This window comes from Parambassis ranga, chromosome 17, assembly GCF_900634625.1.
Source record: "Parambassis ranga chromosome 17, fParRan2.1, whole genome shotgun sequence".
In the NCBI taxonomy this organism is placed as follows: Eukaryota; Metazoa; Chordata; class Actinopteri; family Ambassidae; genus Parambassis; species Parambassis ranga.
Genome location: NC_041037.1, coordinates 9,874,316 through 9,897,020, shown reverse-complemented (window position 1 = coordinate 9,897,020; position 22,705 = coordinate 9,874,316). Strand labels below are relative to the sequence as shown.

The following is a 22,705-nucleotide window of genomic DNA, read 5'->3' as shown; positions in this document are numbered from 1 at the left end:
TAGTTGCCTTGCTATCAGACAACCCTTTACAATGGGGAACCGATCCACTTTTATGACATTCTTCAAAGCCAGACAGTACTCCATTGACAGAAGTAGTCATTTTTTCATGCCAAACATTGGAGTTGCTGGTGCATGCGCCCCCGTGTCGATCCATGAGTTTGTTTGTTTTATTGTGTTAGCTCACATTAGCTCTGGTCCAAATAAAACTTACAATGCCATGCAGTCTTTCGGTATTGAAGAGAGCATAAATCCTTATATAACTGATGCTAATAAATAAGATAGATTTAGATAGATAATCTAAAAATAGCCCGTTTCAAACTTTCAAAATCTACCTCTAATTTCCTTTACTCCTTCTTACGTTATTTTCCTCTTTGCTCCCCCATTTCCTTTCAACCGAAAGCCAACTGTTCTCCCTGTTATTTCAGTTGGACTGCATGGCCATTCTCACGCTGCCCGGGACCACAGAGGGAGAGTGTGATGCCAAATTGGCAGGGCTTAGGCTGAGGATAGGAGTAGGGGAAAGGCAAAATCAGACAAAAGTGAAGGGAAAAAGATGAGGTGAGAGGAATGAGATGCACAGTATGATAGATAGGTGATAGAGAGAGAGAGAGCAGGAGAGAAGGTGGGGGAGGGGGAGTGCACCATTTGATGGATTATCTGTTAAAGTGCAATGTTGCACCGGGTTGCAGTCCTGTTTGGCACCAATCTAATTTAGGAGAAAGGCAGACCTAGCTGCCACACAGAGCAGAAAAGATGTGTATGTGTGGAGGAGGTGAATACACACACACACACACACACACACATCAATCTGACTAGCCGAACAACACGTCCTGCCTTCCCTGCCACCCGTAGCGCTTTACAGTTACATTCAAAGTAGAGCTGGGACCACAAGCTGACAGTCTCCCCAAAGACTTTTACTCTGATTGTCTGATAAAAGCCGCCACACTCTACAGCTATGCCAGTAAATTGAAACAGTCCAGCACACTTCCACTGACAATTGCTCAAAGAAACTGAAAGTGGTCGACTTTTCTTGGGTGACATTTTTATTTTTTATTTATTCACTACAGCTGATTTCTGGCCAGGCTCTGAGAACAGCTGCTATCAGCAGAACAGAGCAGCAGTAAGGAGGAAATAAGGAGAGAAGAGTAATACACTCCAGACCCTTAGTGTGCCGACAGCTAACCTGATGCTTTTTGACGGCACAGTTCAACCGGTCTCCTCTCATTTCATCCAGTGAGAGCACTGACTGCTGCCCTCTGTTTCATCTATCTGTCTTTTAAAGCTGCTGTTACACTTCTCTCTCCTTTTTCTCCTTTAGGAACATTTGGTGAGGACCAAACTCCCTCCAAACCCTTCTGCTGTCTTTCAAAGCGGATCGAGGGTCTTCAACATCTGACAGCAGCTGCCACTTCCGAACCATTCCACTTTGATCGGTTTCAGTTTTAAGGAAACAACAGGGGAATGTTTTGAGTCCATTCCACAACACAAGAATCTATGCAAGGGAATGTATTGTTATGAAGCCTGTGGAACATCCCAAGTGGAGATAAATAGATAAACCACCTCTCCCCACCACTTTTACACTCCCCTTTGCCCCATGTTGCTATGGAAACAAATATGCATGTTAATGAATATATATTTTTTTGTTTGTTTGTTTGGGGCTTTTGCAGTTTTAGACGCACAAGACACTGGCTGCTTTACGTGTGTGTGTATGTGTGAGTTTGTGTGCGCGTGCTGATTCGTCCTTTTATTGTAAATAATTATGAATGAAATAGTTTCATGTCATTAAGTGTGTATGCTTAGAGTAATATGTTACCCGTTGGTGTTGCTAGAAATCTGCTTGAAAAGAAGTTATTTCCTCTAGTATTCACTTAATTCACTATTTTGGGAAAAGTACTGTCCAGTCTCTTATTTTGTAAATCTATTGTTAAAAAAAAAAAAAGCAAAATATAATGTGAGTGAAATTACAATAAAAGATGACTGGCTAGGTTCTTAGCACTTTCAAAGGCCTCCTTGACTATATTTCTTTTTCACATCGTTGTGACATTTATTGTATAAATGGAGTCATGATAGCAATTATTTGCTATTATTCAAAGGTCAGATGCTTAAGATTTAATCACATTGTATTATATTCTTGTTCTCACATTTTTTCTTGATCCTATTTAACAAATCAAACAAAAAAACATGATTAACACAATGGGGAAGTTCGCAAGAAATATTTTTTTAGTTTATTATAAGAATATTGATTATATTTTTGGTTTGCACCGAAACATGAAAATACAATGTTTAGGCTTTCTTCTACACTAACTTGATTTGGTTTAACAAGCGTTATACCCACACATCCGATCATCCACACATTAACACAATGCAAAGCTCCACATTAAACACAATTACCACTTTTTGTCAACAGACAACACACACACACACTACTGCTTCGTTCACTTACCATCAAATTCACTGAGTTTTGTGGGGACTACACATACTTAACCACGCTCACTACTGTTATGGTATTACTGTTCAGAGGTGCTGATTTTAGATAAAAAAATAAACGGCATTTGAAAACATGGTACTTCATACTGTTACACTTAAAAGCACTTCAAGAGGCTGACAAAGCTGGTTCATGAAGGACAAAGATAAATATTAAGAGTGTCTTGAATTCATAACGACACTGATTTGTTCAATATACTTTCATCTGTATGTTATTGGTGTTCAGTAACATAATCTGACACAATAGGAAACAAACTGTACCTCTTGCAGGTAAAACTGGAAAAAGTCAAAAGCATGATGATAATGACGATCAATGGTTGCCATGGCGATCTTACTTTTGGAGGAACCTCTCTGCTTGCTTTTCCCAAAGTACCCACTGACCGATGAAGAACACTCACACATTCATTAGCATCTCCAAACTGCTGTATACCTGCAGTTCACTTCAGCTGGAAAACTGGGTCTTATAAATTCAGGGGACACTGACGGCACCACGGCATGTAGTACACAGGAGGCGACAGCTGTCTGATGTTATTATTTAGCTCTGTAACTCACTGAGGCTTCATTTTCCCGATGAGTGGCTGGCTGTCTGGCTGGAAACACTTCATCAATAAAATCATCTTGTTATGAAGTAAGCAAGAGCACAACAGCCTCTCTAAATGAAATGACACACACCCCACTGTGCTGCTTCTCTCCATACATTAGGACTAAAATGTTACAATATACGCAAAGTATTACAAACATTGGTTATTCAGCTGCTGTGAGGAGCACACTGAGCCCTTCCATGATCAAGTTAATGAATACAGTACATTAGTTTTTACTGCGCAACCTGAGCCAATGGGACTACATCTGGGTGCAGATATTCACGTAGTTCTGCTGTCAGTTCGAGGAGTCCAGTCTTTTTGTCAGGTCAGCCGATCAGACAGTCCTCATCACTCTAAGTGTGCCAGTTAGCAGTTACGCTATGTCTGTCTTGCTTGGCTGCCTCATTTGTCCTTGGCCAGGTAACCCATGTGTGTGTTAGTGAGGAAGTCACAGGTGGGGATGCTACTGACCGCCTGGTGGATGTTCATGGCTGTGATCTCTCTTGGTGCCCTGAGGACACAAATATAACCAAGCATTACAAGAAAACTTCAATACACAACATCCCTGATTGAATCTTTAGCTCAGACTCTATGCTCTCAGAGGTCTGTTAACTCAGTTCTATGCTGACTTACACCAAGGCATAAAAAGTCTGATGCTACCAGATTTACCACAGAAAACAAAACACAAACAGATATGTTTGGATTATTTGCAGCTCTAGTTTATATGTACTTGGTTCTTAGCAGGAGAGCACATGTGGGACCAACTTTAAATAAAACAGAGCAGCACCATAAAGATCATGCACAGTCCTATGGTGCAAGTCCATATTTGTGTTTTCAAAGAATTTAACCATATAGCCCCAAAGGGTTCTGTTTGGAGCACTGTCCTGCATTTCATTTTAAAATTATTGAAGCAAACTAAGAAGCTGTAAATTATGTGGTTCATTGTTTTGATACAGCTATGGGATATTTATTGAATATTCAATGTGTGCACATGATTAGACAATCCAGTGTGGCAAACTAGTAGAACTGTAGCTATAATTAATAAAGTAAGAAATGGAGCACTAAGCAGGTTGCATGTTACAGAGAGTGAGAGAGAAAAAAAGCTGACCTGTTCGGAGGGGACTTGGCATAGGCCCCGGCAAGAGCTTCTCGCAGGATGTCACTAGCAAACTGTTCTGTAGCCTACAGTGTACACACACACAGTCATCATTAGTCACAAAGATGTCCACAGTCTCCCATAGTACAAGGTGAAACATGCAATGATGTGTACATCTCATACATAATTCATTATTCAAGCCGAGATCATGTTTGAAGTTATGATGAGCCACTGTAAATGCGTATTGCATCAGTATTGACTGACCTTCAGAATCATGGCTTCCACTACAGGAGCGAAGACGTTCTTCTCCACCTCCAATGGCTGGAAGTTTACACCAATCTGAAAAGAAAAAAAAAGATAAAAACTTAGGAGGAGGCAGAGTTTCTTCTAGTTAGGATTTCAGTTGGTAAACCCAACAGAGCACATTTCCACCTCCAAACACCTGGAGAGGTTCCTGACCTGTTGTGCAGTTTCACCGACAAATTGTGCAGACACGCAGGGACCCAAGAAGAATTTGGGCTCCACATCAGCTTCTTGCTCCTCTTCTTTAACTTTTAATTTCTGACATGATGGATTTACAGTGACAACGTCGACTACTTCGTTGTGTGTGTCCTCAGGTTCAGTCTTCAGCAGAGCCTGCATCTGCTCCAGCCGCAGCATGAGCTCTTCACAGCTACTCAGGGTCGACGGGCACTCTGCAAGCACATTCACAAGTACATTTAACACACCATTTCACAAGCAGCAGCATCAGCAAAGCAGAAACAGCATCGGCCCTCTCAAATTACAGTCTCTGCATGTGTGGTTGTGTTCAAGAGAGATATACGAGATTTTGCTTTGCTTTTTCAAAATGTTGACTCATTTGAGTAATTCAATAATCTGACAATTAAAAATTAAGACAGGGGAAGGGAAGAGAACACAAACAGATTATTGTGTTGTCTGGCTCAGTGCAAGTATGTGACTCACTAAGCCAAGCAGCCTCCCTCTCTCACCCTTTACAGACAAAAGACGGAATTAATGAGGGCTCCCTGCGAATAAAACAATGCGGCTAAACAAAAACACTGAGGCTGCACACTGGCCGCCCTCATCCACCACTGGACTGCAAACACAATACTGGATCAACTGGTAACTGCAGAGGCAATACACCCACATATGCAACACTGAAGGAGAAATATTGATTTACAGTAAGCTGCTGAAAGCAGGAGAGAGTAGACTATGAAACACTGACCTGACAAAAGATCTTCTCTGTACACAATATATACACACACTCCCACAGAAACTCACCAGGCTCATTATCTATTTGCGTGAGAATGTCTTCAATGGATTCATCATCATTCTTGTGTTGGGGCTCGGGGTCGGGTGGTGTGTAACCCCTCTGGCGGCACCACTGTACCACCTCTCTGGTCTTTGGAGGAGTGAGGGCCTGTAAGCGTGGTGAGCGGTCCAACACGTCCTGGACAAGCCGCTTCACTGCCACTGCTCGCTGAAGCTGCACACACACATGCCAAAATGTTTTAACCTAATCTTAGATAAGGCCTAAAAGCCCTAAAATCCACTGATTGGCATTTTGTCAAAAAATAATGTTCTTAATTTTTTGCATAGCCCAGAGAATACATCAGAAATTTCTGAGTAGTCTTTGCAGCATTCTTTCTTCCCCTGTCCTTGTGCTATAAAAGAATGGGCTTTGGTCCCCCGTCCTCTAAGTAAATTAGTGAGCTATGCAGATATAAATATCCACATCTGGTCTTTGAAATGGCTGCTAAGACACGGGCTGGCCTGTATGAGCTATTGATGAACCCATTAGGAATAGATGACAGGAGATGCCATGGCCGAGATATATAGTACATCTGACCTGATAGAAAGATGTGAGGCCAGCATAAAGCTCTCTGAGTCAGGACAAGCACAAGGACAGATTACAAATTAAAAAACTGCAAACAGGGCAAATCATCACCGACATGGTGGAGGTGCCAGTCAGTGGGTGCTGTTACCCTAAGATGGAGTTTAGTTAAACCTTTGTCAAAGGAAATGGAAATGGGCTCAATAGCATCTGTTTTTAGAACAACAAAAAACACAAATCATCCACAGAGAGAATGAAATAAAGTCACCTCTGATGCTCTGCGCTTTCCAATAGTCCAGGAATAATACTGTTCTGTTGATGAGGCACAAAATGGATGGGAGTCTTCGGCTAAACAAGTAGACAAACAGCGTGACACAAACATGAGAAATTTTACAACATGTCGATACAAAACTGTATTTTAAGTGCACCAAAGTCACTTACTCTTATCTGGCACAATGAGAGGGAACTTCTTCACCACCGCCGTCAGCAGCTGCATCATAGTTTCAATGTGCTCAGTGCTGAGGAGAAAGAAATCACATCTCAGGTCAGGTTTAATACTTGGAGAGATTCAATGAAATGACAGCCAAGAAGATAGGTGTGGGTAGCCTTATAATAGCTTTCATAAATAAAGCTCCACTCTGAGAAATTAATGCTGAGACGTAAGTGATAAAATGCTAAAAATCACTGTTGTCTTCTTATGACTCAGTGTCAGGTAAATTATATTACTATTTCTGCATTTCCTCATAAATAAATGTAAAACTATTGTGTTTACTGTATATACAGTCTGCAATAGCAGCATTACAAGTGGTCCTTGTCCTTACTTGATGAGGTCGTGGGTAGAGTTATCTGCCCCTTGTTCCTGCTTGACCGCTGCAGAGGCAACGTGGGCAGAAGTGGGGGTAGGACCAGTCACCAGGGGCGATGGACCGGCTGTGACAGCTGTGGCAGCACCAGGCTCTGTCTTCACTGTGGAAGCAGGAAAACAACACTATTCATCACATTCACTTAAATTAGAAAAAGGGATGTACTACTGCTGAGGGTGGGTGTCATATGTTATCTCTGATAAAGAACTGAAACCATCTTTTTACTTATTCCATCACACATTAACATATTGATATTAACATTTCTACACTTATTGTTTAGGCTGTAATCTGACTTTTATGTTTAACACATGCAATATGCATATTTTCAGCAAAATGTTTTTCTCCATAAAGTAGGAAAATGGAGGTTGGGATGAAAAAAGGAAGGAAGAGCAGGGAGTGGGTGGAGTGGATGGACCCCTCTTACCTTGTGCCAGAGGCAGGGCAAGGGAGGGGGAGGCCTGGTTGGCAGGACTTGGGGAGACTCCAGCTCCAGCTGCTCCAGGGGTGGTGGAAGAGGAGAAGGATGGAGGAGTACTGGAGACTGGGCATTTAGACACAACTATACACAGAGAAAACACTCTCAGATGGATCAATGACCCATTAGATAAACAGGTTTTAACAGTCAGATTGAAGATGGGCCTTGGAGGAGACTGATTGTACAGAAAACAGAACAATGTATAGTATGAGGGTTTAGTGGAGAAGGAGATGAATTACAGTGCTCTCATTAAATACATGCACTGTTTAACAATGAATCATTATGCAGAAAGATTAAAGTCATGAACTTTTTACTGATTCCGTTTAGTCTAATTGAATATTGCAAGTCAGTCTGAGAAATTGGGACAACACCAGCTGTAACGCAGTCATCTGCTGCAGCAGTGTCAGTGGCTTATCACTCAAGGAGGTCAATATAAGCTTGATAAAGAAGTGAGCAGCTAAATTCAAACATTTAACAACATTTAACATCCTACTGATGTTCAAAGTCCTGAAAAGCAATTTTCAGAAACCTGACTATTGAGTTTAAATTTTAAATCCTGCATAATTACTCTTAATCTTCTACCTCGAGAAATAGAGTAATCAATCATCCATATATTTATATGATTTTGTAATTATCTGAACAGGCAAAAACACCTACTTTACAAATTAACAATACATAAGAGTATTTGCAACTGCAGTCTAGCACAATAAACATGTGAGAACATGTTTACTACAAGATTTGTTTATCAAAAATGTATTGCAGCAGATAAGAAACACCAACAAGATGATCCATGTTTCACAGAATGCATCATTGTTTTCTTCAGTCGTAAAAGACACCTTACCTTTTCCAACAGGCATGAAAATGTTCTGCAGCCCTGCAGATCCAGTGCCAACTCCCAGCTGCTTGAGCTGGTTGGCAGGAATGGTTAAGACTGTCTGCTGAGAGCTGGAACCTCCAGAGTGGATCTTCAGCATACCTGGACAAACACAATGCATTCTATTCAGAGAGACATTTATGGTTGGACCTCTTCGTGTGTTCAAATAATCTGTACACACATTCAAACCAACAGATAAACGTAGTATGAGGTTACTTTCTGCTGACCTGATAGAGATGCCCCCGTCTTCCCTCCTCCGGCTGCCACTCCGCTGACTAATGAAGCTGCTGTAACCTGTGATGTGCCGCTGCTTTTGGGTCCACCCAAGACAGTCCCCACCCCTGTACCCTTTGACATGCTGATGACTGGCATATTGGTGACCCCTTTTGCAACTGTTACTATGGCACCAGTTGAACCTGCAGCATTCTTTGTCATTACAGCAGAGGTGCCAGGACCCTTGACCAGGGAAGACACAGCAGTCTTTGATAGGCTGCTGCCAGCAGCAGCACTGGCGTTCTTAGCTGCACTGATTACTGCTGCTTGGTTGGCTGCCACCAGGAGTGAGGGGTGCTGAGAGCCAGACTTCCCACCATCAGCAGCCTGCATGGACACACAAAACACATCCGTCAAACAGGAAATAAACTGAAAGTCCTTTCAGCTGAGCCAATTTTATCTTACAGATGTTCTGGTCAAAAGCAGAAAGGATAAAACTGTGAAAAACTTTAATTAATGGAATAAAATATTCCTATATTCCTATGATTTCTAGGGATAACACTAATTTACACAACCCAGTTAAGTGACTGTTCTATGTGCGTCTGCCATGCAACCTCCACAGTGAACTGTGCTGATCAGGTCACTGGTTTTATGGAATTCCCAAAAACAAAGGAGCCAGTTTCCATGGAGAGTCCTCATAAGGAACAGCTACTTCTCTTCCGTTTGTATCAACACTGCAGGAGTGAGGTTTTTCAACTTTGCATATAAATGATATATGACCGTATTTTCCAGACTATATGTCGCACCGGAGTATTAGGCGCACCAGCGGGCCAGCGTAAATCACTACGTTTTTAGCGTAACGTTGCCTCCTGAATTCCTCCTAAGTTAAGTGGTAAGGCTGCAGGGCATTGAGAGTGAGACACACGTATTTCAACAAGTTCTCACACAGAGAAATGATTAGCTTCACCGCACAGAAATTCCTATAAATATCCTGTAAATGAGTAAAAGGCAGACTACTGTGAGCTCATATAGCTGGAAAATATGGTATGTGCGTTTCAATTTCTCTAGTTAATGAGGCCTGGCCACTGGCTCTGATGTTGTAATCACCTCAACCCAGACCACTGCTGATGGGCTGCTTGGGTTTTATGTGCACTCTAAACTCTCTGCTCATTCTGACAAATACATCACGGACCTTGATACTGCACTCACACTGGATTGTTTCTGTATTTCCATTGTAATGGCAAATGCTTCATTTACATGTATCCTTCTAATGAAAAGTGCAAAAATGAATAATTCATTAGATCATACTGCTTACTAAATATAAATCTGTACAAATGTCATTGAAACTGATTCTCCAATCAACAAAAACAGCCAAATCAATTTTTCATGTTATAGAAAAGATTAAATTGTATTAAACTACTTGATTGAATAGAAAATTTAAGGCTTAGGAGATCTAAAACAATACTGCAAATCTATTTTGAAAGAAGCTGCTGTTGTATTTAAAATGATGATGATGATGCTCTCAGGCAGAATAGAAAGAGGAAAACACGTAGACAGTAAAACTTGCCTGTTGTTGGCTGGCTGCTGCTGTTGGGTTGCTGACAGAGCCGGCGGTGGAGCTAGCAGCGGTGATGACTCCACCTGTCATCCTTAATGTGGTGGTACCCGGCTTGGACAAGTGGCCCGTCCCTGCTGCTGTTACAGTTTTAACAGAGCCATCAGACAACTTCACCTGCGCGCCCTGCGAGCCACCAACCACCTGTCAATCACAGAAGCAATTACCCACTTTTAAAAACTCCAAAAGCATGAAAATCAACAATGAACAAATATAAGAGAATACATTTTCACCTCCCACACAGTTTGTTCAGCATATAAAAAGCTTGATTAACCACAAAATCACAAATACTTCACCATGCTCTTTAAACTGCAGAATACAAACCTGAGCCAGAATGGCTGCTTTCTGTCCAGCTGTAACCCGTATAGCCTGCTGGGAAACAGCAGCTGTAGATGATGCTGCATGACCTGCTGAGCTAGAACCACCCTGCTTCCCTGAACCCTGCGCTGGCTGTCCAACCAGAAACGTACCCTGAGAAACAAAAAACACATAAATGGCTGAGACAAATTCTTTAACCATTAGAAAAAAAATACAAATAAATCAAGTATGTTAAGGTACATGTTCATAGAAAGTATTATTGTTCTATACATGTAAATGATTCTACTGCAACTTTATATAACATTACTGCCCATTGAAAAATCCAGTGATCATTTCATTTTTAACTGGAGAGTAAGTACTGTTGTTTGTTTACAGACACTGGGTATACAGACAGTGACTTAAGCACACACTTTGCTTAATAATGGATCACTTTTAAGAAAACTTGGCAAAGTAAAACGAATCTAAATGTAGGTGGAAACCCCTACAGACTCTTTCATTATAAACTGTGGACTAAAAGCACAGACAGCACTGTTCTATGCCTGACTGCAGGATCAATGCTGCTGTAATGAATGTGTCTAATTAAGTAACACTCAACTTCACTTAGAATAGAAAAATCTGAGAATCACCAAGGAATTGAAAGATGCAAGTAGAGCTAAGGGAATAAATTGAAAACAGTGATTAGGAGTAATGTATAAGTATTTCAGAGAAACAGTGAAACCATCAAAAAGCTGTATACCAGAGAGAATGTCTGTAAGAATGTCTGTGATTCAAAGAAATGTGTGTCTACCTACCTGTGGGGTTTGTTTAAGAATATAGGACGTGTATGAGAGATTCGATGGCAGACTGCTTGAGGAGGAAGAGGAGGAGGAGTTCTGAGAGCCCCCAGTGCCGGCAGATGAGCTGCTCTGGGACTGCTGACCTGAATTATAGACAGCCACATACACATCACTCTCAAATCAGGCAAACAATTCCTTTACTCTGTATCTCAAATGAACATATCTTTAGTTTTTAATTATAAAAGTGTGATTCTAAAACAGAGCTTGACAGTTATGTTGGTTTGCTGATGAGAAACACAAGTACTACGATGCTGCAAAACCTCTTTAAGCAGAAGGAAACAGATGACTGTGACTGATTGAGCAGCCGCCAATATCTGGAACAGCTACAGCATGCCTCAAGTTGTACAGGAACTTTAGGAGTGATTGTTTTTTAAACTTAAGGATGAACTGAGAGCAGTAACATTTTGTGTTTAGGCAGTCTGTCCAAACATTATGTCACCAATACAATGAAGAATACTGTGAGTTATCACAGAGACTTTATATTAGAAAATGGCATCCATCAGCATTCATTAAAACATACTTAAAAAAACAGGGATTCTTTAGTCAGTGTCAGGTTTTGAAAATCTGAATATTAGAAGTAACATGGCTCACTTGCACCGGAAGCTCGGAGGATGGCTCCCTGTGGGATGAGAAGCAGCTTTCCCTTCCCTGAGGGGTTCTTACTGTTGGTGGTCAGGTAGAGTTTGGTACCTGGAGGCAAATTGGCCAGGTTGGCCAGGTTGTTGGCAGGGAGTTGAAGAGTAGCCATCACTGACAAAGACAAACAGATAAACAGAGAGAAGATATAATAATTCACTTGTCATTGCTCTGACATTGTGCAGCAAATTATGGTATAGGAAGCTGACATGAATATACAATATTAAGACTGATATAAGCATGTTTTGAAAATCTAGTGGAAACCTTGTGAATCCTTCAAATGAATCAGTAAAGCAATAGTGACTAAAAAAAACTTGTGTGCATATATGTGTGAACAACTACCTCCACTCTTGCCTCCTGACCCACTGGCTCCCTTGGCAGGTGCCTGTTGACCAGAGATTCCACTGGCTCCACTGACAATGGCTTTAGCAACTCCCTGTGCCAATACCTGCTTCCCACCCATCACCTTGGAGACAGAAGGGCTTCCCTTGGCAACCAAAATCTGTCCGCTGCTGATAGCCACCTGTTTCACTGAAGACTGAAGTGTAGAGCTAACAGGAATACCTAACACCTGGAAATAAGAGAAGTTTTTTTATGACAAACTTTTAACATGCACGGCTCAATTACAATTAACATGTGAATAAATGGATGTTTCTCTGTAGATGTTTATGGATACATCCAATAACTACTGACCTTGCTAGTTGTGGCTCCTGTGGCCCCTCCAGCCTGTTTCTGTGCCGACAGAGAGATCATGTGACCTCCCTTCACTGCGACAAACTGGTGCGCTGCCGTAGCAGTAGGTTGCTGCTGGCTGGTTACTGTGGAAACCATCTGCTGTTGCTGAGTTGAAACTTCCCCTGGCTCCTGCTTGATAATAACCTGCACAAGACACATGGAGAGAGGGACTTAAAACAGGAAAACCTTGAAACAACAGCTGGTGAGCTAAAAAAGATTGCTGCTTTGAACAGGCTTTTGAAAATCAGCATCATCATTAATTCATCAAGTAGATATCTTTATATTCCCCATCTACCCTGCCTTGGCCTGTAGTATGACAGCAGATGTCAGTGGTTTACATCAGAGAAAACTACAGAATTTAAACTAATTAGAACCCTGAACCACTGTGATAAAACAGAAATTCTAAGTAAAATCATATTTTATCTCTGGATCGAGAAGCAATGATGAGCATGTGTTAATAGGAGGATTTTAAATCAGACTACTGACAAAACAGAGCTGTGCATTTCTTTTTGCTAAACCTCTCTCCCAACCCCCTCCTCCCATCTTCAGAATGATGTCCCATTTAAAAAGCTGCCAAGGCACCCACATCTGCTGAAGATAGCACCCTGGCCTACTATTAATACACACACTGCTTTGTTAAAGATACAGATACTACAGGGACGGAGTATTAATAAAAGATGAGTAAATAGCTTGTAAACTCACCTTCACCCCAGAGGAAAGGAAGGTGCCAGTGTGAACTTTAGGAGCCGGAGAGCGAGTGCCTTGAGCAGCAGACTGTTTGGCAGATGGGCTTCCTGTGAAATAATTCAGACATGAACGCACAAACATCACTGAATGCACATAATTCTGCATAGAATCAAGCGAGCCTAAAGCACACCCCCACAGAAATGTAGCTACATATTGCTATGATGCAGACCATAACTGTGACTGATATGTTTATAATAGTATTTCCTTTTTCCCTTGGACACTGAATTGAGTGGATGATGCTCTATTTGGAGCTTATTCTAGATGCCAAATTGTAACATCTATCTGTCGATACCTGATAGCTTTAATTTTATATTAAATGCATTTCCTTGTCTATGTCTCTAAGTGGCCACCGATTAGTAAGTTAAGAAAAAGTAAATGGGACAGGCTTAGTTTTAATCACCATCAACACAGATATATATAGTATTTTTGTGGCATGATTACAGAATTTGTACACAGTGACATAAGTCCCTGGAGGAGGCTTTGGTGGAGGCTCTGTATATGTGCAGTATGGTATAAATCAAGGTTAACAGTGACAGCTGCTTCAGTTCCTGTCAACCTTTCTAGCATGAACACATCATTGTGGTGCAAGGTGACAGTTTATTATCAGAGTGGGTGTTGAAGCACAGATTTGCCTATCCTGTATTTATTTAGAGAGCAGACTACTAGTTATATTTTATTTCTTACTCGCTCCATTAAAATTTGGATTGGTGAATCAGCAACAACACCCACATCAACCTCATCCAGTTTGCAAAAACATAGTTTTAATAGCACCTGTTGCCAGATTCTGGGTGAGCTGTGTATCTGTGGAGGAAGTGTAGGAGGGGCTGGGTGGGCGTAAAAGCGTAAGAGCAATTCAGGGCAAAGAAGTGTCTTCTAAGTGGAATGTGAACTGACGCTGCTGATGTGAAGAGGAAAGTACAACAGCAATGGTCATGTACGATGACTCTATTCGCTGTGACGCACACATCATGTGCACTCTGGCAGTGAACTATCATCCTTGCAGACAACTGCGCAACATATTTACATGCACAAAACTTGATGTGAGTGTACGGTCTCATCCGATACTCTCTTAATCTGGCCATGAAACACATCACCACAGTCACCATGGTAACCTCTCAATCCTGCTGTCTCACCACACGTCATAGAGAGAGAGAGAGAGAGAGAGAGAAAAAAGACTCGGAAAAAAAGTACAAAGGAATAAATGAGGACAAGAAAAGCAAAATATAGAAAGAAAAATAAAGAGAAAGGAGGTATTTTTTATCATCTGTTCTGCTTTTGAGTACACTCTTCACAGCCATTTTTATATTTTACGTGGGTGGCTCAGACACTGCATCTGAATTTTGCCGCAGGACCACTTCCGATTTTAAGCAGCACTTTGACACTGAGTAGGAGATGTGTACCTGCGGAGGCAGCAGATGAGGAAGCCATGCCAATCACCTGGCCTGGTTTGTCGACAATGATATACGGGTTGTTGAGCACAGAAGAAGAGCTCTGCTTGCTGTGGACAGGGGTGGAGGTCGTCGGTGTGCGGGGCAGTGGGGAGTGGCTTGGAGTTGAGATGGGTGACCCTGTGGAAGGGAAAAGTAATCAACAATTTTAATTATGCAATTTAATAGCAAATCAAAACATAAAAAATGTTTTAAAATAGTTTTATTGTTTTATATAACAAGCAGTTACTGTTACTTTTGACTAATGTAACAGATGCTATATGTGCCTGCAGCAACACAAAAGAAGCTTTGTTTGCAGCATTTGTTTGTTAACCTTCACAGGCGACACTGGGGTGCGGATCTCTTGCACTGTTATTTTGTGTGTCACGATTTGAAAGGTTTGAGAACCCCTGATCTAATTTATGACGAAAAAGGAAGGTAGAGTGATTCAATATTGTTTAGAAACAGTATGAACTGGAGACTGGGGGTGATGAACACTTACCTGAAACAATTTTACAGCTCATGGTGATTGGTTGGAACGACTTCCCAGGAGACTCAGCAGGACTGGGCGGCTGCCCTTGTGGGACAATCTTACAGCTTGCTGTAATAGGCTGAAAGGCAGAGTTACCATGGGAACCTAGGGTTACTCTGTCACCAGCTTTGGGTCGAGTGGGAGTGCGTTCACCAGCACCAGGGATTGTAGCATGACCAGCTGCAAGCCTCCCCATCTCAGCTTTGATGAAACCTGGAGACAGGAGAGTAGATCTTAATTACAACTGCTGTCATTTTATCTTCCAAACAAGGCTATTCATTTAGGAAACTCCAGAAAAGTGATTCAAAATAAGGATCAAACTGACCCTCTGACAGAAGTTACACTTGTTACTGGTTGAGTGAAAATACATTTAAGTAACCTGACTGTATCCTGACTAATAAGAATGTTATTTTTCATCAATTTGAAGATAAGGTAAGATAGCAATACAGAACATCTCACAAAAAAATTGTCTTCTCAAAAACACACCGGTATATACACCAGCAAGTACGGTAGGCTTTGCCTTAAATGTAGAACAATATCACTTTAGGCTCATGTTCTCTGTTGCAGTACCTTTATCGACAGTGGAGTCATGTGAAATGGGAGAACCAGAGCGTCCGTGAGTCTGAGCCAGGAAAGCAGCCGACACAGGGCTGGCTGATCTGTGAGTCACCTTAGAGGAAGAGGGCTGAGGGATGTAGTCCTCCCCGAGAGAATTCCTGTGGAGCTCCACATCCACCACCTGGAACAAATATACCTTATTGTTAGCTCGGAGAAGAAAAGTCAAGACAGGAAATAGAGGACGCGTTTACAAAACTTACAGTTTCAGCCCCCAGTGTCTGAAGACCAGTATATGTTCTGTCCAACTGTAGGAATAAATAATATGCAATTAATTATCCCTTCACACAAACTATTATGCCTGAAGCAATAAATCTACTTTGATTTTCGACATGTACTTTCTTGCTTGCTGTTTTTGCCCGCAGTCATGTGCAATTTAAGTGTGGCACAAGTCAGCAAAGCAAATCCTGAACCCACACAAGGTTATCTTAAAGAAGCTCAGTATGTAGAAAAATACTGTGAAGAGGAGAGAGAGCTGAAAGATGATGTGGCCTGCAATGTGGTCTGACCTTTAGCTGGTGGATGATGTCAATACGTTTGTTGCGGGGGTCTTTGAAGTGGATCTGGATCCTCACAGGAAACTCACCCCAACCACGACGCGTTAAATGAAAGGGAGGCTCACTGAGAACAGACACATTTAAAAAAAACCTTATGAAACATCATTAGAATACTAATCTGGTGGAATAAAATCCAGAGGATTCATCACAATGACTGAAAAAACACTCTCACACTGTTTTTTTAGCTGAGACAGAGTTAATAATCTCCAAAAATCAATGACTTGAAGGATTCTCATCTTCTCCACTGTTTGAAGCCTTTTCATCTCAACAGACACTGAGCTGACTGCCTGCATTTCCAAGGCTGTGTGTGTGTGTGTGTGTGTGGCTGAATATCGTGTCTGTTCAAGCAAACTATACAAGGGATTCCTATTTTTTATTTTTTTTACATTTAGGCTGTGTTGGGTGTCAGGAGAGGGTACCAGGCCTGTGTAGGATTCACTGGGAATGAAGACTTTGAGTCAGACAGGGAGAGCTTACAAGCTGCTGCAACAGCAACAAACGCTTTGTCAGCTCATACAGCCAGGAGGCTACGGCTAAGGGTGAAGACTGCTGACTGATGAAAGAGATCATTTATTCAGAAACCACGGGCAAACTCAAATCCTTTGCATTTATAGAGGGCAATGCCTAAAATGGGACATTTCAAGCACAGAACTTAAGGCTACAGACGTTCTGGAGGATTCCTAAATGAACAGTGCGACTGTGATACACACCTCCAATGCTTCAGTAAGCAGATAAGCCTGCGTGTATGATTTAGGTGTGGCCACTATTAGTCATTTTGATGTTGACTTTTAGTCTGACTCATACAGCACATGACGTCAGCTAATGATGTGTGTACAATCTACATAATGAAATTATTATGACAAGTATGTTTTTTATAGTGAGACACAAATGCTGGGGAGACATAGTCAAACAAACACAAGGGGGCGCTGTTTATTAAAGGATTTCATAAAAGTTTGTTTACTGCTGAGTGTGTGTAACACAGCGTAGATATGCTTTTGCACATGGATAAGCAAGGCGCCCTGAATGAGGAGTCATCTGATGGTGAAGACTGTTGCGCAAGTGTTATTTTCAAAAAATTGTTTCCTTTCTTCTTTCAGTTTGGAAATAGGTGGGCACAAAACTACTGCCCTAAAAGAATACATGAGGTTAAAAGTAAACATTGTGTACTATGAGGAAAACAATGCTGTGAGGGCAAATCTTTGGGTACAGGTCTGCCCCTGTTGTTTTGACTGTTGATGCCTGAGGTAACCACATAAAACAGGACCCAAGTGTTGATTTTGATAACAAGAAGACAAGCTTTGCCGGTTTAAAATAACGTGTGCATCATCAGAGAAGTGTTTTCAAATACGCTCCTAAAGAAAAAGACAGTGGCACGAACCTGACTTCAACAAGGTCATTGGGTTTGTAGCTGGGATGCAGGAAGAACCAGACTTTCTTTACAAAGTGGTTGATGCTTGGCTCTCGCCTGGAACCTCTAACGTATACCATCCACTTATGGGTAGACTGGTCATTTTCTTCCCGCTTATCAGGGGGGATGTACCTGAGAAAGGAAGAGAAAGAAGAAAAACAGTGAGGACATGGCCACAGTCACCACAGGGGATAATGTCTATGTATTAGGTGGGGTTCAGGAGCAGTTAGACTATGCAACAAGCAAAACAAGGACACATGAGGGGCAGGGGGTGGCAAAGCTACCACTTTTTTCTGTGTATTTTTCAGATATTTCTCTGAGGATGCTTCTGCGTGTGTCAAATTTCCAAGGTCTATCTAAGAAGTAAATGTTTTTCATTAAACATCGGTTGCCATTTAAATTTTATTACCAGTCTGAAGCCTTCTATCCTCTTTATGCAGAGGTTGTATGATTTTACAGCTTTCAGTCTTGAGCAACTCTTACAAACCAGTTTCCCTACAGGCTTTATTGTAAACATGATATGTAAGTCTGCACTGTACCCCATGACAAATGACACCCCCCCCCCCATTTAACCCCCTTGAGACATTTAGCGTACATGAGACTCATGAGCCTTGTCAATCCAAGTTTCCTAGAATTTATGTAAACTTCTTTTACTCTGAACTGACTAGGGTTGGGCGATATTGGCAAAAAAATTAATCACGATTAATTGTGGCATTTAGCCGATAACGATTAATTTGACGATTAATTGATGACAATTGCACTTACATGTTTTTGACTCTAAATTGGCACAGTGTTCTAGCATGATACCGACAAATCATCAGTCAAGTTAACTACTTCATTCTAACAGGTTAAGCTGGTGATTAGACACCAACCAGCCATGGAAATATGTATTGATAATATTGAGGCACAAACTGCTTCAAAATAATAATGAAGCAAACATTTAAAGTAACTTTGTCCTTCAAATGTTCTTATCTTAAGGTCACAAAGCATGTCAACATTAAAATTAAACAGACAAATAGACAAATAAGTTCAGAAAAGTCACATCAGTGATTATTTCAAGTTAAAAAATGTGTCTGCGCAAATGAACCTGTGACTGGAATATGTCCCACACTAGAGCATGTTTTCACTCAGACTGTAGAACAGCAGCAGAAAAAACAAACAAACAAACAAACCGGACAATTTCACATTTAAATGTGTGTCTGTGCAAATCAACCTACATTACGTTCTTCCAGTGCTTAGTTTGGTCATAAGCAGCACAAAGACTAAACGTATCGCGGACTCTCGGCTGAGTGGAATTCTTTCCAATATCTGCTGGAGGAGACTTCGCTGTTGTAATGTTTCCTATCTTGCTGTGGAGTCCGTAAATAAAGATCGGAGTTCATTCATTTGATACGAGCAAAAATTCAGTTACTATGGCAACAACCAATGCTCCACGCTTCACCTAATGCATGTCGCGGCACTATATACAGCTGTAGTGTAGTGTAGTGTTGTGTCCTCGTTGCGCTTTCTTCGGCTTTCTTCGTGCTCGGGCTTATGGTGACAGACGTTGAACTTGTGTTAGGAACGTGCTGCATTATTTAACTGAACACCACTGCCTTCCACCATTATTGTTATTGTGGGCTCACATGTGCGCGGGTGATGGTGAGAGTATGCCGCACACAAAAATGCGTCATCATGACGAGGCGCTAATCGCCGTAATCGATAAGTGGCAAATATTAATCGATTACAGTTTTTCTGACGCTTAATTGCACACGATACGATTTTGCACAAGCCTAGAACTGACTGGTGTCAAGGATCCATCAGTGATCTAGATCCACTCAGGCCCAGAGGCGAATGATTTGGGTTAAAGGTATTTTCAACACTGTTCAAGCCTGGGCCTGTAGCTTAACTGAATTATGGCTCATCTATTCAGTGCACAGTCATGCACGAGACAAACTCAACTGAGTAATTTGAGTAACAGCAACCACCTGTTTTGCCTTTAGCTCTTCCCATATAAACAATCTGCAGCTTTCTCATCTCATTTCTGCAAGTTTTGGTTAATTACAACCAAATCACCACTGTTTTGGCACTAAGCCGTTTTCCATGCTATTTCTCGACTTTAATTAACTATTTAAGTTCAAAAATGATTGGCAACAAGGACACAAACACAGGAAATGAATTAGATATTCTACTGACAATACCTCCAGGGGACCAACAACTCTTTCATTTTAATAGCTCACAGTTTTTGAAAACTGTAAACTTGGAACAGGGACAGAAGTAGAAAATTATAATGACGAATGTCAAAGACAAGTCACTGGTCACACTTCTTTTAGCTTCAAAGGTCTTTTGAGTTCTTACTTCAGGGAAAGTGCTTTCTTAGCACAACAGGAAACTTCCATGCAATTACACATTGACTTGCTAAAAACATAAACGCAGAACTGTCAGCTGTATGTCGCACAGAAAGAGTGGTTTGATTGCAAAAAGCAAAAAAGAGCCCTTGAAAGTATGTAGTTCTCTCTCCCCAAGAGCGTAGTTACTCTCAGAGTCCCCAGAACTGTTTTGACTGAGTGTGCCTAAGAAAACACAAACTCTGATGTTGTGATGTTTTTAAAACATTCACCAACGTGATCCATGAGAAATGGAACATTTTGAGCTATGTAACCAATTAAATAGTCCCTATTTTATTATTTTTATTATTATTCTAAAAAGCCCCCGATCTATGATTTGGAAAGACTGGCTCAGAAGGATGACTGCATGAATAAAATGTATGTTCAGTTTAGATACATACTTGGACACATTTCCCACCACGATCGTCTTCTTTGCATAGAGTCTTGAGGTATCATCTCCAGTTGTGTGGTAGGTCACCCTCTGTTCTGCTCCTACGGACGATGGCACACAAAATGTGTCCTAGAACAGATAATAACAAACAAAACTGGCTTGATGAAAGAAAGAAATAAAAAATCCTAGGCAGACTTCAGTCGTCATATAACCAATTGCTCTGCCATGTCTCTTAGGTGAGCTCACTTTGCCTGTGTTACGTCCAGGCCTTCGCTCCTGCCTACTGCTGTCCTCTCTGCACGCTCTGTCACCGTTCCTCTCAGCGGCCTCTCCTTGCTGTGACAAGGACTCTGACTCTGAATGGACCAAAGATTGAGTCTCAGAGCCCTGATTTACAGGAGAAGAAGAACGGGATGGTGACTCCAAGAATCGGCGGATAGCTGGATGGTTCAGCACAGCGGGGTCACTCTTGGATGCATGCTGGGACACAAGAGAAAATACTGGTGACTGTTACTACACTTTAACCACCAAGTTAAAGCACCTGACAGCTGTATGCATCCCAAGTTACCTCTGGGTGTTTTGTCATTCCAGCATTAGCATAGTAATTGGCTACTATGCAAGCCCGCAGCTTGTCCATCATCCTTCTTGCTTCATTAAGTCGCTGCAAAATAATGTCAAAAAAGTGAATCAACATGCTTTGCTTTACACTGATTTTAAACTTGATTTTCTATAGCAACTGTTTTTCCTGCATTACTGTTACAATCAAGCCAACAGGAAGAAAATACAAATTTATTACAAGTATTTTACTACAAACCTGGCTTATCACATCTATCTCATGCTCTTTGTTCTTCATCTCCAAAGAAAACTGTTCCCTGATAATGGTTTCAATTTTTTGTACTGTTGCTTCTCGAGCTGGAACAAAACAGGAAAAGAGGGAGAACATGTTAAGGACAGTTGGTTTTGACTACAACATGCAAAACAGGTGTACAGGCTCAGGGTTCAGAGCATAAACTTACCATTATGTTCAGCTGCTTTGTTTCTCTTACTGTTTTGAACTAGCGAAATATCCTCATAGTCTGGATCAGTACCTTCAAGTTTCCTTTTAATTCCCGACATGGCTGCCTGAAAACAAATATAGTAGAGAAAACGCATCTAACATAAGCTAATCACTTCAGTGCTCAAACGGTCAATGAAGACTGTACTTAGCATCAAATTAGCAGCCTCGTTGAATGTTAATGCTCACAGCTAAGCTTCGCTGCTAGCTATGCTAACATAGCTTAGCAGCGGACTGCCTACCACCCAAGACTTATTTCAAATCGTTCGTCAATTATTTGAAGTAATAACTAAATGTAGCACACTCAACCAATGAACACGCACTGCCATGCGGTCGTATCGTGGCTCTCTATCTCTGCATTACATAAATGTGTACTTGTCGTTCGTGCAGTCGGGTAGCACTGTCACGTTAGCTGCTATCCTTGTTTGCTAATTTAGCTAACGTTAGCAAACGGCTGTAAAACAGATTCAGTCTGTATAAGACGCAAACTTACTGGAGTACTCTGTGCTGTGGAGGCAACGTTTCTTTAAATGGCGTGTGTTTTAATTCAGCGTGAGCATATCCTTTGCGTTATTTGCTATATTCACACCACACTCGTGTTGAGTAAATTGCTAAATCTGGAGATGGACATACAAGCTAACTGCAGTGTGGGTACTGGGTTTTGCACGTCCGCAAACTAGCCACAGGGGGCCGCTGTTCTACACAATAGACACAATGAACACCTGCATGAATCTTCTGAACACTTGGCATCATTTTTCAGGTACTCCATTCAGTTTCTAACTGGCCAGACAAGTAACATCAGAGCACCCTGTTCACCCTGATTAGACTGAAATGATAGTAGAACCACACATCATTCAAGCAGTGTATTTCTGTGAATGATGACACAACAATACACAAGAATTTATTTTAGTCCTCTATTATCACTTCAATAAATTGTCTTCATGACATGTCATCACATGACTATTACAGAATTGTGACTCCTGATAATGATACAGATATCAAGCTGTGACTTTGAATGACAGGCATGGAATGCAGTGCATTTCTGCAG

General features: G+C 41.3%; 1 protein-coding gene across 1 annotated transcript; it reads right to left on the bottom strand.

The window, feature by feature from the left end:
- Positions 1 to 2,198: 2,198 nt before the first annotated feature.
- Positions 2,199 to 22,322, bottom strand: yeats2 (YEATS domain containing 2). Its single transcript, XM_028428107.1, has 30 exons — positions 22,151 to 22,322; positions 21,620 to 21,725; positions 21,418 to 21,515; positions 21,172 to 21,264; positions 20,850 to 21,083; positions 20,614 to 20,732; positions 17,817 to 17,978; positions 16,391 to 16,502; positions 16,085 to 16,129; positions 15,837 to 16,005; positions 15,237 to 15,479; positions 14,708 to 14,875; positions 13,263 to 13,354; positions 12,519 to 12,704; positions 12,168 to 12,396; positions 11,781 to 11,939; positions 11,145 to 11,272; positions 10,360 to 10,506; positions 9,988 to 10,179; positions 8,435 to 8,807; positions 8,175 to 8,309; positions 7,283 to 7,417; positions 6,817 to 6,961; positions 6,437 to 6,513; positions 6,264 to 6,343; positions 5,443 to 5,647; positions 4,621 to 4,856; positions 4,426 to 4,500; positions 4,174 to 4,247; positions 2,199 to 3,576 (listed from the first exon to the last, which is right to left on the bottom strand). The coding sequence occupies exons 2-30, from the start codon at positions 21,717 to 21,719 to the stop codon at positions 3,468 to 3,470; spliced, it is 4,320 nt and encodes a 1,439-aa protein (XP_028283908.1). The 5' UTR covers positions 21,720 to 21,725; positions 22,151 to 22,322; the 3' UTR covers positions 2,199 to 3,467.
- Positions 22,323 to 22,705: the final 383 nt, after the last annotated feature.